We start from the raw sequence: 16,974 nt of genomic DNA, 5'->3' as shown, positions 1-16,974 counted from the left end.
ACCAAATGTGGTTGATATAGTTTAAAAGGTTTGTGAGACACATACATAAGTGCATTAAACTTATTAGGGGCTGTGCCATGAAAACTTCTTACAAGTTTTCAAACCACTAATGCCCACTTTTCTGTGGATCGCTTTGTGTTTTAATTTTCGGCTTAGTTATTTATATAATTTTGCTTAACCGCATTTTGGCGGCGTGGTCATGTGGCATGGCAGACTGACGACGGAGAGACATAGCGCCATAGAACGCCAGTGTGTATCCATTTTACTATTTTCAATAATTTCTCAAAATTGTTAAATTTCAGACAGTCGGATCACAACCTAACTGATTTTGATTAAATTTATCGATTTTAGCTCTTATGACGATGTCGACAATTTCGCTACCACTGGTTAATTCAATGTTTCCAATTGGATTCTTTAATCAGTATTTGATTTGATTCCGATCAGAGTTCACTCAAATTTATTCCATTACAATAAGGGGAACGGTTTGTTAGCTTATGATCCACAAGTTCTAATTTTTTATACCTAAAAATAGTGGTTTTGTGAACTTAAATAAATTTTTTATAATTAAAATTAGCAAAAATATAATAAGAAATGGCGAAAACTAGAGTATACGTTGTTGGTGTTGGTATGACGAAGGTAAGTATATTTTTTTATAATTAATGCGCTTATATTATGTTTTTGCGCTGGTGAACTTTGTACGAGAAAGCGATAAACCACGTAAATAATTTAACAAGTACTGATACAATTACTACCAACAAAGAGCTATCTAATAAACATGGGATTTTCCAGCAACAACAAATACGCTTTGTGAAAATTTGAATGACCAGCAGTATTTATTTTCAATATACACAAATATATCATTAAACTTGTTTGTTTACGAAATTCTATGCATTTGTTGTATTTTCAGTTTGAAAAACCGGGTCGGCGGGCTGATGTCTGTTACCCTGATATGGCAAAGGAAGCAATCACTAAAGCTCTACAGGATGCGAAACTTGACTTTCCAGAGATACAGCAAGCGGTCGCCGGCTATGTTTATGGAGATTCTACCTGTGGCCAACGTGCAATATATGGTGTCGGTATGACAGGCATTCCAGTGTATAATGTCAACAATAACTGTTCCACTGGCTCCAGTGCGCTATATTTGGCTAAACAAATTATTGAGTCGGGTAACGCTGATTGTGTACTGGCTGTGGGCTTCGAAAAGATGGAGCGTGGATCACTTTCCGCTAAAGTAAGTAAATTGTATAAAACATATAGCAAATTTAAATACGTATGTATGTATTTATGTATATATGTACATCTAAATCACAAACACATAACTTGATTTGTATTTGAACAGTACTTTGATCGCGTCAACCCCATGGAACGACACATAACTGAAATGTCGGAGCTTACGGAAATTGGCAGTGGTCCAATGGCAGCCCAAATTTTCGCTAATGCTGGAAAAGAGCATATGCGCAAGTATGGAACAAAACCTGAGCACTTCGGTAAAATCGCTTGGAAGAATCACAAGCATTCCGTGAATAACCCGTAAGTTTCAATCAGTTATTATTAAATATATGACATCAAAGTACAAAAGTCAATTGTAACTATAGTGTCCTCTGTTGGGCTTATCTTATCAATAATATTATATATATGTATATAGCTTGCACTTTCATCTTTTTACCATTTACCCCCCATTAACTTTTTCACGTATCCAGTTATTCTCAGTTCCGAGATGAATACACGCTGGAGCAGATTATGCGCTCACCAGAGGTGGTAGAGGGAGTACTTACAAAACTGCAATGTTGTCCCACATCAGACGGTTCGGGCGCTGCAATTTTAGCATCTGAACAATTCGTACGCCGCCATGGCTTAGAATCACAAGCTGTGGAAATAGTTGGCATGGAAATGGCTACTGACCCCGAATCCACATTTGCGGACAAAAGTCTCATCAAAATCGCCGGATACGATATGACACGTATAGCAGCTCAACGTCTTTTTGGTAAAACGAACTACAAACCACAGGATGTAAATGTAGTTGAATTGCATGATTGCTTCTCAGCAAATGAGCTGATCACATACGAAGCCTTAGGTTTGTGTGAGGAAGGCAAAGCTGGTGAATTAATTGATCGCGGTGACAACACATACGGTGGCAAATACGTCATTAATCCCAGTGGAGGATTGATTTCAAAGGGGCATCCTTTAGGCGCCACCGGATTGGCACAGTGTGCAGAGCTATGTTGGCAGTTGCGCGGTTTGGCTGACAAACGTCAGGTGCCTGGTTGCAAGCTGGCATTGCAACACAATTTAGGTCTTGGCGGCGCCGTAGTTATAGCTTTGTATCGCCTTGGTTTTCCAGCAGCAGCATTGGCGAACGTTAGTAACAATTTAACCGCAGCGAATACTGCTGCCAATGCGGAGGGATTTCAAGTAACGCCATTGCTTAAACTATTAGAAATTGCCATGCAAGAAGATAAGGACAATCTTATTGAAAAAGTGCGTGCTGTATATGGTTTTAAAGTAACAAACGGTCCCAACGGTCGGATTGGCTTTTGGGTCATTAATGCTAAAGAGGGCAAAGGCAAAATTATTTTTAATGGCACTGGTAAGTAAAAAATCGATTTTGATATTTGAATGTTATTTGTTTGAATATTGTGCATTTAACAATGTTTTTTATTTTGTTTTTTACAGATAAATGTGACGTCACATTCACCATCAACGATGCTGATGTTACCGAACTGCTCACGGGCAAACTGCCGCCGCAGAAAGCTTTCTTCCAAGGCAAGATTAAGATTCAAGGCAATATGGGCATGGCAATGAAACTTTTGGACTTGCAAAAATCCGCACAATCTCGCATCGATGCATTGAGAGCAAAATTATAAGAGATAGGCGTAGGCATGTTCGAATTAGTTTCAAACGTCTAAGTTTTTTATTTCACAATTTGTTTTTGAATTTTATTGCGGAAAAGGGTACCGAGCAATTCCATACATATAATCATATGAGTTGACGATAATTATATATATAGTCTGTTAGGGAGTGTTTATATGTAAATGATGCAAAGATGTGTAAAACACGTCATATTTTCTTAATTGTACATTATACTTATTGTTTTTATAAACTACGATAAAGGTGAAATAAATGTTTTACGAAATACCAATCTACAACAAAAAAAACGTTAATTTCTCTTTATGTAAATGTCTTTATGTTCTTGATAGTTAACTTTATTGTTTTGGATTGAAGTCCATTCGACTGAACTAATGAGCTGCAATTATGAGGTGACACCGACGGAAACGCATATAGTATAAAAATGCAACTAATACCGGCAAAGTTTAATAACACTTCTTTACAAACGTCAACAACGTCAAGGTTTCCCATATGTTGTCGTTATTGCAGCGGTTTTCTAATCCACGCCGCTGGGTTGGCATGGTTCACGTTGGTTGTAATCGAAGTTATCTAACCGCAGGCCCAGGAAATGTATTCTTTCGACGGGGGCGGACTGTAGGGAGTGGTTAAATGAGTGGGATTCTTTTTACATGCAAAGGAGTGTGGTCAGAATCATGCTCGGACTCATTGCACGCAAGTCATATATTTGGTATGTCGGAGTCATTTCTGGATAGCTAGAAGTTAATGATTTCAGAATTTTTACTTAATGTTTACAAAGAAAACTTACAGCTTCCTTCAGTGGTTGGTCGTTGTTCAGGTTGTAGTGAGAGTAAAGTTTAAACTCCTGCCAGCGTGAAAACGCAAAAGATCGAAGAGATGACTCTATTGTATATTGAATAAAGATTTGGGCTGAAACCAAGGGTGATACCCTTCACAGGTGCATTTCTTATAGCATAAAAGGAAATAAGAAGATCTCTATCTTGATCTTTATCGGTCAGCTTGTATGGCAGCTACTCCAGGGCATGCACCATGCCAGACTGCTATTGGGGGATTACGACCTCAAGCGGTTCAAAGCCATAATTAATCTCCCCAGAAACAAATTCCGGCTACTGGCAGCGTTCTACACCGGCCACTGCAGGCTCAAGAAGCACCTCTTTAACATGGGCATAGCCTCTTCTGCAAACGCCGGTTCTGCGACATAGAGCCGGAAACCCCTGAGCATCAGCTGATGAACTGCACAGCAGTCTGCAGACGCAGAATCAAGGCCCTGGGATCCATGTTTCCACACAGGGATCGTATCGCCTCACTAGCACCCAGCAGAATTTTGGAATTTATCAACATGCGGGGCCTAGATGATACGATATGACTTAGGGGAGGGCACAATAGACCATAGGTCGCGGTGCATACCTCGAAACTAATCTAATCTAATCTAATGGCAGCTATATACTATAATAGTGCGATCTCAGGTTGTACCGTTGTCTTAAACATTAATCCATTCCAAATTTCGTGAAGATATTTCGTCAAATAAAAAAGTCTTCCATAGGACATAGTTTGGATTGTCCAGTTTATATGGCAGCTATATGCTATAGTGGTCGGATATCGGAGGTTCCGTCCAATAAGCAGCTTCTTAGAAAGAAAATTTCGATTTTTCGGAACCTGAGAAAATAGTTCGCGTATATACAGACAGCTAAATCGACTCAACTGATCATTCATATATGTATGTACATATATATTTTATAGGGTCTCCGACGTTTTCTGCTGGCTATTACAAACATCGTGGGAAACTTAATATACCCTAAAATAAATAAACAAACATCTGTCGTATTAATAAAACTTTATTTGCTACTCTTTCTTCTATGTTTAATATATGTATGTAAGTATATGTATGTATATGCAATATAAGTATATATGTATACGTAGGTCATTGTTTCTGTACAATATGTGAAAAAAGATGCAAGATTCATACATAACTGCTATAACATCTATTATGTATGTAGGTGTACGTGTACGTGTGTGTGTGTGTGTTTAAATTTATGTATATCGAGCATTATATACCCAAAATATTCAACAAAATATATAGGTACAATGCATATGCAAATGTAAACATTCATCTTTATACATATGTAAGTATGTGTGTCAATTAACTGTCACACAGAATATAACTAAAATTAAACAAAATATGATGTCCTCATGGTTTCAAGCAGCTAATACATTTTAACAACAATTTAAAAGGCTTAAAATACATAAGTATGTAGGTCATGCAGTAGCGACTTAAGAAGCCTTTGCCTAAGTAACGCAAATACCATAAACAATTTATTATTTTTACATGGTCTGCATGTACTGTATGTGACTTTAACTTGGTGCAAGTGTGCATGTTTACATATTACGAGAAAAAAAATCAGGAGATATTCTCTGCATATATATTCATGTAGATGTGTAAGTACGCACTTGTTCAGTGGCCGATGCAACACTTTGTAATTAACCATTACTGTTATTCCTAAATATGAAATTCGCTTGCCAAATATCCAGAGAGGAATTTAAAATTTCTTAAATCACACGCAATCTCAATATATGTATATATACCGTTTCTAAGTTTTCAACGTTCAACTGGACTTGCAGATTTGTTCGCCTCGGAAGTGTTGCTGCTCATTGCACTGCATGCTAAGCGTGTGCTTGCGTTATTTGCTTTTTACTGATGTCTTTATTCAAACTCCATTGAAACATAAACTTTTGAATCCAAAATAAATTAGATACATCTTTGCAATTTAATAATCCACATTCTCCTCGCTGCGCAAGCGCTCATAATGTGCAGTATTGCGTGTAGCTGCAATGTATGGCAATTCACATGAAGTGCGCGTAAATAAATTAAGGAAAGCTAGTATCTTACAATGCAAGCTAAACTATTCATAAATATGTTGGCATAGTATATGTATATGTGAAGAGTTTTCCAAAAGAAAAAAATATATAATATTTACAAATAGGCTGCAAATTGTAACAATAATTGTTTTTGTTTGTTTTGTTATGTGTAGTTTGTGTATACACTTATTGGTTTGCCAGATAAGCACTAAGCAGGTGAATCAATTCCCACAACAGCCGGTTCTACGTTACCGGAATTTAGCCGGATTTTTTCCGGCCAAGGGCTGTTATTTCGAGGATCTGACCCTGTGTGGATCGGTAAGTATGGTGAAACTATATTTTTTTTAACTACTGCTCAGCGCTTCAGCTGCTCAAACACACAATAATAACGCTTTCCATGTTGACATTCTGAGTGGAAAAGTTCCTGCCTGCTGTAGCGAGACGCTTTAGTGTAACGATGATGAGTAGTTGTGTGTGTTTGTTGCCGATGTAGCTGCCGCATTACTGTTATCCATACTGGCCATGATTGAGCTGACCAGATCAGCTGGGGCAGCGTTCGCCGGTTTGCTTATTGCTCCAACCTTCATTATTTTGTGGTGTGACTTCCGTTCAACTTGTTGTTGCTCCGTAGTGGCAGTAGATGTCACTCGTACGTTGACGCTACTGTTATTGCTCTTCATTTTAAGTGACGCCTGCGGCACTATTACTACTGTTCGCGTCGTTTGATGATTGCTGGTGCCTGCCAGGGATGTACCTAACAATATTGTTTTGTTTTCCAGTTGCACTATTGGTGGCGGCGGTGGTAAAGCTGGCGCTATTTCAGGTGGCAATGGCGGGAAGGTCGCTCCCGCTTTTGCTGTCACGATCGGTAACGCCGAAACTGCTGCTACTGTTGTGGGCTGTGTTACATCTTCTCTGAGTTCTTCGGAGACTGTTACCTCTTCTTCATGGTCGATCACCAGTTGTGGTTGACAAAGTGTTGCAGGCTCAGTTATAACTGAAAGTATATTCACGTGGTCCGTGGTTTGAGCAGGTAGTGTGCTTTGTGCCACTGTTGTTACGCCTGCGTTAAACAAGGTCTCGGTTGCATAGTTCGTGGGGCGTGTTACGTTAGTCGGCACTGATTGCAACGACTGAGGCATTTGTGGCGGCAGCGGTGATGGTGATTGTGTTTGAAGCGTTGATTTTGCGGTCTTGATGTTGGGAGCGTTGGTGATAGCAGAAGCGGTGGTGGATGAGGAGAGAGCAGAAGGCTCATCGGATATTATTTGTACTTGAATTTTGATCTCGGGTTCCTTTTGATTCAGGCTGTTAACGTAAGCCTCACGATGTGTAAAGGGCGTTTGAGGCACAAGTGGCAAGGGTGTTGCAGGCACTGTCGGCTCCGGCAGTTTGGGTATCTTTTGTGAAGCGGATGACGTGGACGCAACCGTTGCTGTCGTTAAAATTGTTGGCGTTTGAGGTGTCATTACCTTTAGTATTTCGGTGTTTGATTTTTTCACATTTTGTGCACTTGGTGTACTAGTTGGTGTTTGAGATTTTGCTACTGAGTTTAAAAAAATATTTTTGGGTTGTGTATCATTTGGTATGTCGCCATTAGAGTTAAATTTATGCGTCAAACAACTGCTGATATTGTTCGTGCTGCTTCGTCGTTCTTGTTTCATAGCCTCTGTATTAGATGTTGTATCCTTGGACTCTTTACGCTTTTTCAAGTGCTTCTCAGCAGTCGAAGCATCCGCTGTAGTAACGCTAGTGTTGCTCGCGCTGCTACTGTCGATCTTCGTAGTGGTGGGCACATTTTCGTCTTCATTACTTGCCGCCATTGACTTATGTAACTTATGTTCCAACACCATTTTGCGCATATCGATTCTGGCATCGTCACGAACGGCTTTCCGTTTACGGCTTGTTGTGGACCCACATTCAGAGCCATCCTTCGAATTTGAGTCCTCCGTGCCACTCTCACTGGACCGTCGTTCTTTGCCATCGATGTCAATTAGTTTTGTCTTCTTTGCTTTACCATCATGAGACCGTTTACATGGCGTGCGCTTGCCGCCATGATGCTCATCATGCGATATTGGATGAGGCAGCAACGTCTGCTTCTCTTTATAGTGAGGTGGCTCTGCTAACACTGGATTATTCTTTTCATTGATTACCTCCTGACCTGGATAATACTGACGCAAACGTAAGTGCCAAGCTGTAGACATGAATAAGTAGTTAAAAATTAATTTACAACATATAAAAGTAAGAAATAATATTTCTGGGAAAATTTATAAGTAAGTTCTTCATTATTTCGGCATAAATTAGAACAAGATCGTCAAACGCCGATATCTAATTACCCTTAGCCATTATTTCTACTGTGTAAAGACTCGCAACCACCAGCTGTGATTTTGACTTGAACTACGGTAGTAGTTTCATATTCCTTGGCCGAATTAAAATCGGGATCCGTTACTGTTATCTGGACCGTTATTTAATTGTCATCCAAATCATCTAACGGAAGACCCAGGAATGTGCTGTTTCGACGGACCATAGGGAAAAGGGTGTGAGGTGAGTTGCTTTCATAGAGCATTCAAAGGTTAATTATGCGGGGACTTATTACATGCTGTTCATAGAGTTGGGGTCAATTCTCGATAAGTAGGAGTTTAAACTGCTAGACTTTCCGGTACTAACTTGCGAGTCACTCTAGATTCTTGATGCAGCTCGAGCTCTTCTTTTGCTATGGGTGGTGGTCTAACTCCAAATAAGTCAATCACTGGGAGGGATTTTGTGCAGGTGAACCCATCGTCGATCAGTACAGTTAATTTCTTATAATCAACTTAACAACATAACTAGGTTAGGTTAGGTTAAGAAGTCGAGCATATAACGCCGGTCCGTTGTGGTATCTAAAAGCCTTATATAATTGATCATAAGACCCTCACAAATCACCAATTTTAGCTATATCTCCTGGTTCGCCGAAGGTAAGATTGTCGGATGTTTTTCCACCTTACCTTACTCCATACAGCTTTGACAAGTTGTGAACGATTAGATTCTTAACCTTACCGCATTAATGCCTATTAGACAATGTCTAGTAAGAACTCTTACCATTGCGGTAAGCTGAACCTTGTTAAGAACAAATATTTCAGTAGATTTCCTTTGTTCTACTCTAGGTCAAAAGAATCTCGCAGTTGCATAGGAGCGGGTCGTCGAACAACGCTTGCTAAATGCACGCGCAACAACATAACAAGATAATAAACAATTTTTAAGACTTACCAATACTGGTAACTGCTGTAACCGTCCGAAATTGATGTATGATATTTCTTGGCAAAAAGTATATGTCATTATCACATAGCTGTATGCGAGAGTAACGAATGCCCTCACGGCGCAATTGATTTAGTTTTGCATCCTCAATCCACTGCACACATTGCGATATTGGGGGTTCATGCAAATCGAGCTGTAGAACCTCTACCAAGTAGTTGAAATCTTGAGCGGCAAACGCCACCACGTCTTTAGTGATACGATTGCTATTATATGGTTGGCCACAATGTACCGCTTTAAGTATACCTATAATAAATTACGTTTATTAGAGGTACAATAAGGAAATTACAATGTAGGATTGTAGTATTTACTAACCCACAGCAGCCGTGGTATTGCGTTCGTGACCATGTCCAACATGATCTGCATGCGCTTTGGTGCGATCTTCAATCATGGTCTCCCGTGCTTCCGACAATCGTGGAAGATACTGTAGATTGCGTAGCTCATTTATGCGTGTACTGAAAAAATAGTTAAAGAAATTATATTGCTGTTGGTAGTAATGTTATAGCAGAAATCTACCGTTGGCGTTTCATTGGCGTTTTACTATTCAGTTCAGCTGTAGGCACTAATTGCTCTCCCGCGCGCACCCACAATATTGGACCATCATTCGAAAGACGAGGATCAGTTTGCAAAATCGAATATGATCCCCAAGGCATGGTCTGAAATAGTTCAAAAATATATTTGTTTATGAGTTTATCATAAGCAAAGATTACATTACCTTCTTAAGAAATGGATTCGACTCAATACGACCCAACAAATCGGGAAAATATCCACCAACCTCCTCGTGCACCTTGCCAACTAAACTTATTTGATGTAATGGTCCATAACGAAATGTTCCTTGAGAATAATTTCGTACCACCTATAAGGAGAAGGTAACAAATAAAAAAAAAAAGCAATATATGAAGGATTTCTCACACAAACCTGCTCATTGTATTGCGACATTGTACAGGTTTCAATATCGGAATTTCTCCCCAGAACACCAGCTTTTACCGTCAACGTTGAGTAATTCTCTGCCATGTGTTCCAATAGATCGGGTATGTAACGTGCAGCGTCATGCACTATTCCCATAACATGCAAGGCATATCCCTGATCATCTTCTGCAAAGCAAACATTGAAGAACTCCTCCACCAACTCCTCCATTTGTTCCGGCGTTAATTGGTTCAACTCGTCCTGATACAAATGTACTACGGAAGCGCCACCATTTGGATGCACGTCCACTTCAAATAATCGTCCATATTTTAAGTGTTCCAACCCTTGTGGTGGACGTTCAAGCCGCCTTCGGGGCGTAGTTACAGAAAATGGTTCACTATGGTGAAATTGTGTTCCAATACTAGCACGGCGTATCTTTGAACGTTTGTAGCATTTAGAACAATCGCGGCTGCGCGAAGATGATGATGTCGATGTAGACGCCGATGCTGAAGTTGACGAAGATGAATGCTTCGTAGTTGAGGTTGATGATGACGTTGAATTTTTGCGATGGTAACTACTGTTTGATGAGGAGGATTTTCGTGCACTCGAATTGCTTGAAGTTATAGTCGATGAATGTACACTGCTACTAGATGGTTTTGATATCGGCGTGGTTTTTAATGCATGTGAGATGAAGCTACTATCATTCGTTTTTTCAGCTTTAGACTCTTTTGTTGCAGCACTCGTAATTGGTTCATTGCTAAAAATCAGCTGACGTGAAACATCGTCGCGAGTTTTTACTACAGAGCTATAAGTTATGTCATCGCCACCTGAGACCCCACCCATAGCATTCCCATTGTATTCGGTTTTAACTTTTTCTATCACAGTTATATCAGTTTTTAAAGGTGATATTGATTTTTCAGTTTGAATGATATTGGAATTTATCTCGCCGATACCGTTAGGTAATTTATATGTAGCAACATCATCATTTGAAGCTACGAACTCAGAAGAATCCTTTTTATCGTCTATTACTTCTACCGATTTTTCGATTTTGATATTATTAGGTATTACTTCAGTTGTTTTTGTTGGATTAAGTTCATTATCCATTTTGTTGTTATGTGGGAGCACTTCAATAAATTTGTTTTCAGGTTGTTTCATTTCCATTTTGATTGTATTCCCTATTGGCGGAGTGTTTTTTTCTGTTTCAATTAGCATTGAATTATTTTTTTCTGCTTCGATTTTTGTAGATGATGACTTTTCTTGGGATTTGAGGATAAATTCTTTTCCACCCACAATGCTATTTGTTCGACTGTTTGATTTTGTACAACTGGTGTGACTTCCACGACTACTATCTGAACTTCGCCGCCTATGCTCGTTCAAGGAACTTACCGAAGATGTTGCTGAGAGTGGCTGTTACATTATAAAAATATATGGTAATTAGGAAATTATTTATATAAGATGGTATTGTAACAATTTACCTTATCTTTCTCTTTTTCACGTTTAGATAATACACTGGACGATGTGGTAGGCTTAGGTTTCTCGAGTTTATTGCTGCCTTCTTTAGTTTTATCACTGTTACTTCCGGAAGAATTATGAGATCTCGAGTGCGAACTGTGTTCTTTGCTGGAACGTTCTTTCGTAGAGTTTTTATCCCGATTGCGTTCTCGTGCACGATCTCTATCTTTATCACGTATTTTTTCCTTGTTACGGTCTCGGGCCTTATCACGATCCCTGTCACGCTCTCTATCTCGATCACGATCCCGATTACGTTCTTTATCTTTTTCCTGGTCACGTTCACGATTCTTTTCTTTCTTTTTCTTTTTATGATTTTTTTCTGTAATTAAATATAAACTTATATCCAATTATTTAAAATTGATGTAACATTTGAAATTACCTTTTTCAATGCGACTTCTCATATCAACTTCTGAACTTCCTGTTAGCAGTGGTTGTGTATCGTTTTTTACTGCCATTGAATTTTGTTGCTCTTCCGCTGCACCTTGCACAACATTTTCAACTGTTATATTCTTTATACCATTGTTTGCAATATTTAGCTGTCCGTTTACAGGTTCTTGCAATTTCACCTGTGTTGATTTTTCTTTGTTTTCCTGTAGCGGCACAGTAATTTTAGCGCCACTTTCAATGTTTCCACATTGCATGGTTATAGCCTTTGTATTTATAGTTTCTATATTTTCCATTTGTTTTTTCGTTATAGCATTTATAACGATAGCTGTTTACTCTTTTACCTTTCTCATAGGTAAATTTTATAATTTGTAAATATACACGCAAGCCGTACGAAAGTTAAGAACAAAAAATCGATGAGTTTACCGCCACTACGTTTCTTTTTTCTCGGCCCGTATTTCTTTCTGCTGCTGCGCTTTTCACTGCGTAGTTTTTCAAAGCGCCAATATCGGGAACTCGGACGTGAGCGTTAGCACGATATAAAACAATTCACTACCCGTTTGACACCTCCACTTACCAAATAAAAATGCCACATGCAATACAACCACAGTTCTTTGTAATTACTTGCGCAAAAAATAGATTGAACTAACTATAACATATATTTGGGATTTTCTCCCCACCAATAATTGCAGCTGAACTTTTTTCTACGAGAATTTTTTAATGCACTTGCGGCTGCTATGGCCCTATGATGCCGTACGTATGCGCTGCGTTGCTATAACTTCTGCTACGACCTCTGCTGCTGCATTGAATTGTTTTCGTTTTTGTGCCGCTGCTGATTCAGTGGCGCAAAATACTACAACAGTTTATTGCCCCGAGAGAATAGTTATTTTAGAATCCTTAGTATAAAATTAGTCTATACACTTTTTTCTAAACTCATATGCTAAGTTTTTGTCTTTTACATATTTTTTAAACAATTTTCCACACGTTTTTCGCACATCAACACAATTTCTTGACCACGAACTTACGAAGCAAACTGCGATGTTCGGGTCACGTAGTTGGTATGCCCAGGATTGCATTTTTATGAAACCGAATACCTCTAAAAATTTTGAAACCAGTGGTGAATTTAATTAGATCAGATATTTTCATTAAGTTTTTTGAAAAAATTAATTATTGTAATTCGTTTTTCTAATTTTTTTCTTTCTTTTATTTTTAACTATGTATTTATAATGTAAAACACTGCAAACAACAAAGACTGCGAAGGAATTCTTGACTATACCACATTTGTATATTTTAATTAGAAAAGTGTATTGTTATATAAGATAGAGTTTAAAACAAAAAAAAAACTAACAAAACGGTACAGAAATTATTATAATCACAATACTCTTCTGTGGCAGCACTGTAGTGGTGAAAAAGTGGTGTATGTAATGCGATGAGTGCTCGAGCATTCGCAGAAATTATTTAAAGTATTTTTATTATAAATTCAATCGAACAAAAGTTGAGATTATTATATTAAGTTAAAGAAAAGTATTTTTTATAAATTCAAGTGTGATATATAAGTCGTAAAGTTGGATAATACGTCGCATCGATATTTTCTCGGTTAATGAGTTCAACCAACGTCCATCTACATGCGTAAATATGTATGTACTTCTCTCATATCACAACCTTCTTCAAATGTAGCAGCAGTAGCAACACAACAATTTTGCCATTTATAAATATCCATCTTGGGTTGTAGACGGTCGGGCTACGGATATAGCAAATCAAGAGCAATAAAAAGCAACGTCCAAAAACAGTACTTTCGTGGTGCATGAGTGTTTGTGAATCTCATTTACAAAAATTTCATTATTCGCGTATTATTGTTAATTTTTATTTAAACACCAATTATAAGCAACCAATTGAAATCAATGTTGTATGTTTGTAGTAAGGTGATCGTGGCCGACATCGCCTTAGAGAACAACGTCGGGTCAGTCGTACTGTGAGATGTCGGAATAAAAATTAGTGTGTTTGTGTCCTGATAACCATTCCTTAGTTCCATAAAGTAACCGGTCAAAAATTAGTATTTTGTATTTAACGTTCTGCACGATTATAATAATTGAGCTTAAACTGTGAATTAGTAATTATTACAAAGATATACGGTGACCATTTACTTGTAAACCGGCGTAAACAAACTGTGCAGAGACGGACTGCCAGAAGCATTCACAACAAATATTTTGCAGCATGTATTTGAAGTGAAGAAAATGCGTACATATTTGTGCATGTGCCCTTCACGATGATGTCAATGCAACAAGCTATCAGGTGAGTTTTGTATGGCAAGAAAGTTTATCATATATCATATATGTACATAAGTATGTACATATCTTTGCAGTACCTAATTTCTTATGAAGTTTTTCTAAAATAAGTAATTCCAAAGTTAAACGAAAATGGCCCTATAGTTGTTTATCTTATCTCTATTAAGAAAAAAAATTGGATTCTGCACCAACGTACATATGTATGTACATCTGTATCCACATGTCAAGACTACTATCGTGCTCATTTAAAATTACGTTCATGCTACTACATATTCGCAAAATTACCTATCCAGAAATTATTTGTAAAGTCAATAAACACCAAGCTTTTTCCTAAAAATCTCAAAATTGCGAATAAGTATTGAATCCGGATGACACAAATCATATAGAAAACCTAATTTCTGCTTGATTTTGTATCTCACTAGCTCGGAATTTTTTATTTTTATTTTGTACTCTTCTTTTTTTTATCTTTTGGAGCTTGTTTGCGTCAATTTGCCGCACTTAAAAGAAAGAAAAATAAAATATAAGAGACTTCTCACAAAAGATTGAAAAACCAGTATTGCTGGCAAGTGAGTGATGAGTGTTTAGTAGCAGTTTTTTTTCGGTAATTAACTTTATGAGTTGATGACTGGAAGACGCACGTGTAAACATATTTATATACGTGTGTACATAAATATTTATCATAAGCCAAATTTTAAAAATGTACCCAGTAATATATGCACATTGATGTTATAAGTATTCACATACAACTGCACATTTAATAACATAAAACTATAAGTATGTATGCATGAAAGATGGTGTCGACCTTGTACATCTCTTTAAACTATGATACCTTATACTCGGTTCAGTTATATGAATCTTCGTTATATTTCATTGTTTCATAAAACAATACAGCAAGGCAGCTAATTTTACTTATACTCGTTTATATAGACATCACCACCGATTATGACCATGAGGATTAGTTAGTTTTACAACTTCCTTGGAAGAAAATTCAGTAAATATTTACACATAACGAAAAAGTACGTTAATAAAATGTGTGAAGTGTACACAGAGATTTAGCAATCAATATTGTACATATATATAATATATAAATATCTTTATTTATACAAATGCAATTAGCCTAGATGCCTGGTCAAACTTCCCATCTTATTTGCAGTGAGCAGCTTGTGCTCAACAAGTTCTAAGCGGCCTGAGCATATTAAATTAACATTTTTGAAATAATATCTTCCCGAAATAATTTTTGATGCTGAGAAATTACCTTTGAGGGATATTGCCCGAGGTTAGTTAAAGTTGTGATGAAATCAAGACAGAATTCCTGGTTGTTAGAATAACAATCTAAGGTATTCATGAAAAAAAATAGGAAACTAAAATTTGATTTCAGAAAGGAAAATAGGATTAAAATGAGTCGTTATAAAATGAAGAAAGTAGATGAAAAGAAAATAGGAAGATTTTGCGGAACCTTAGTAATACGAAAACCGTCCAATCATAAAAAGAATAAATCATAAATTCTTTTATTTAAAAGTGTACATTTATATGTGTATATAAGCGTTACATTTTTAGTTTACATATTTACATTCCAATTTGATACAATATAATTCAGGTATCCTTTTAGAATATCTCGATTTTTCCTTGCAATTCAATACTTATGGCATTTAGCGTTTTGTTCTTATCTATTATAATTAATAATAAAACGTTTTAATGACAATAAAAATATATTAAAACTTAATATTTCACATCTCTTAACACTGATCTATCTATTGGTAATAAAATTGGTTTCCATGACAATATGACAAAAAATAAAAAACGTCAGAAGGGTCAACGGCGCCGGTCATATGCTCGCTCGTGTTATGAGATTTTTTCGCTAAATACCATCGAATTATGGTCAAAAGTGCTGTGAAATCATAAGAAGCTCATGAATAAACTTGATAGTGATATTGTACAATTAAATTAAAGAGAAATTTTGCAATAGTTTGCACGTAAACTCAATAAAAGGAATTATACAAATACATTGATTCTATATATTTTACAAGGTAGTATCGATACGGAGCGTGCTTCCTCTTACGAAAGAATTGTTTGTATCCATAAGGTAAATTTTTTGTTTTTCTCATGATTTTTCTGTTTACATTTTATGACTTTGCATGATTTATAATGTATTAGTATTCAGTTATCACTCAAAAAACGCATTTTCATTGGTTGAAATCTTTGAAAAGTTGATTTTTGAGGAAAACGGCTGATTTTGACATTATGGATCCAATTTCTGGTTTTTGCGCTACCTACCTTATATAATTGAATCATGATCAAATACGCGGAAAAACACATTTTTTCGTATATCTTTATAACATCATCCAATTGTCAAATTAGTTGATCTCATCATTATACGGCGAATGCATGTCCGATTTTTCTTGAACCGCATACAAATTAACAGTTATAACAATTTAAATAAATATACATACATTATTTTTTATAATAACTCAACAAACAGCAGTCTTTCAGAAACTAAGTTTACAAACGAAAGGTATTCAATTGAGCTAGCAAATAAAATCAAATCGCAAGGTTTTCTTTGGAAATGTGATTCCTGCAATTTAGATGTTGGTGTCGTCACTCAGGATGATCTTGACCTTGAAAGTGACGAGAATGATAGTATTACCATGAATAAGCTTAAACGTCTGCTGGATGACCAATGTTAGAAGGTCACCACGTCCTTAAAAAATTAATTAAACAGTTTTAAGTCGGTCATAGAAAAGAACATCATATATATCAGGAAGGATGTCACCTTAACTCAACAGAACAAACGCATGGTTGATAAATGTACCGGACTTGATCGCAGACTAACATCAGTTAAAAATAAGCTAGATAATTCTCATCAGTTTTTCAGCAC

At 36.9% G+C, this 16,974-nt stretch overlaps 3 protein-coding genes across 3 annotated transcripts in view; 2 read left to right on the top strand and 1 right to left on the bottom strand.

Annotated features, from left to right (window-relative positions):
* The first annotated feature begins 417 nt into the window (after nt 1–417).
* ScpX (Sterol carrier protein X-related thiolase) lies at nt 418–3,154 on the top strand. Its single transcript, XM_014236179.3, has 5 exons — nt 418–636; nt 908–1,231; nt 1,340–1,530; nt 1,701–2,587; nt 2,674–3,154. The coding sequence occupies exons 1-5, from the start codon at nt 592–594 to the stop codon at nt 2,862–2,864; spliced, it is 1,638 nt and encodes a 545-aa protein (XP_014091654.2). The 5' UTR covers nt 418–591; the 3' UTR covers nt 2,865–3,154.
* Nucleotides 3,155–4,682: 1,528 nt separating this feature from the next.
* Nucleotides 4,683–12,866, bottom strand: LOC106618425 (uncharacterized). The gene is made up of 8 exons (XM_036373490.2): nt 11,810–12,866; nt 11,394–11,749; nt 9,931–11,325; nt 9,728–9,868; nt 9,529–9,668; nt 9,328–9,467; nt 8,968–9,258; nt 4,683–7,915 (listed from the first exon to the last, which is right to left on the bottom strand). Exons 1-8 carry the CDS (start codon nt 12,108–12,110, stop codon nt 6,168–6,170), a joined length of 4,512 nt encoding a protein of 1,503 aa, XP_036229383.2. The 5' UTR covers nt 12,111–12,866; the 3' UTR covers nt 4,683–6,167.
* A 355-nt stretch (nt 12,867–13,221) lies between these two features.
* Nucleotides 13,222–16,974, top strand: part of LOC106618439 (uncharacterized) — a 28,478-nt gene continuing 24,725 nt past the window's right edge. Inside the window, exon 1 of the mRNA XM_014236193.3 lies at nt 13,222–14,106. The gene's annotated coding sequence lies outside the window, so the exon portion shown is untranslated. The remainder of the gene's footprint in view (nt 14,107–16,974) is intronic.

Source organism: Bactrocera oleae, chromosome 3, assembly GCF_042242935.1.
Source record: "Bactrocera oleae isolate idBacOlea1 chromosome 3, idBacOlea1, whole genome shotgun sequence".
Taxonomy (NCBI): domain Eukaryota; kingdom Metazoa; phylum Arthropoda; class Insecta; order Diptera; family Tephritidae; genus Bactrocera; species Bactrocera oleae.
The sequence above is the reverse complement of the archived record's forward strand: the minus strand, read 5'-3'. Positions and strand labels throughout refer to the sequence as shown.

Coding starts and splice junctions, on each gene's coding strand:
- ScpX (XM_014236179.3), top strand. CDS start 592: ATGGCGAAAACTAGAGTATACGTTGTTGGTGTTGGTATGACGAAG. Junction 1,232..1,339: donor GTGGATCACTTTCCGCTAAA/GTAAGTAAATTG, acceptor GTATTTGAACAG/TACTTTGATCGCGTCAACCC. Junction 2,588..2,673: donor AATTATTTTTAATGGCACTG/GTAAGTAAAAAA, acceptor TGTTTTTTACAG/ATAAATGTGACGTCACATTC.
- LOC106618425 (XM_036373490.2), bottom strand. CDS start 12,110: ATGGAAAATATAGAAACTATAAATACAAAGGCTATAACCATGCAATGT. Junction 9,869..9,930: donor TGTCGCAATACAATGAGCAG/GTTTGTGTGAGA, acceptor TTCTCCTTATAG/GTGGTACGAAATTATTCTCA. Junction 9,468..9,528: donor ACGCCAATGAAACGCCAACG/GTAGATTTCTGC, acceptor CTATTTTTTCAG/TACACGCATAAATGAGCTAC.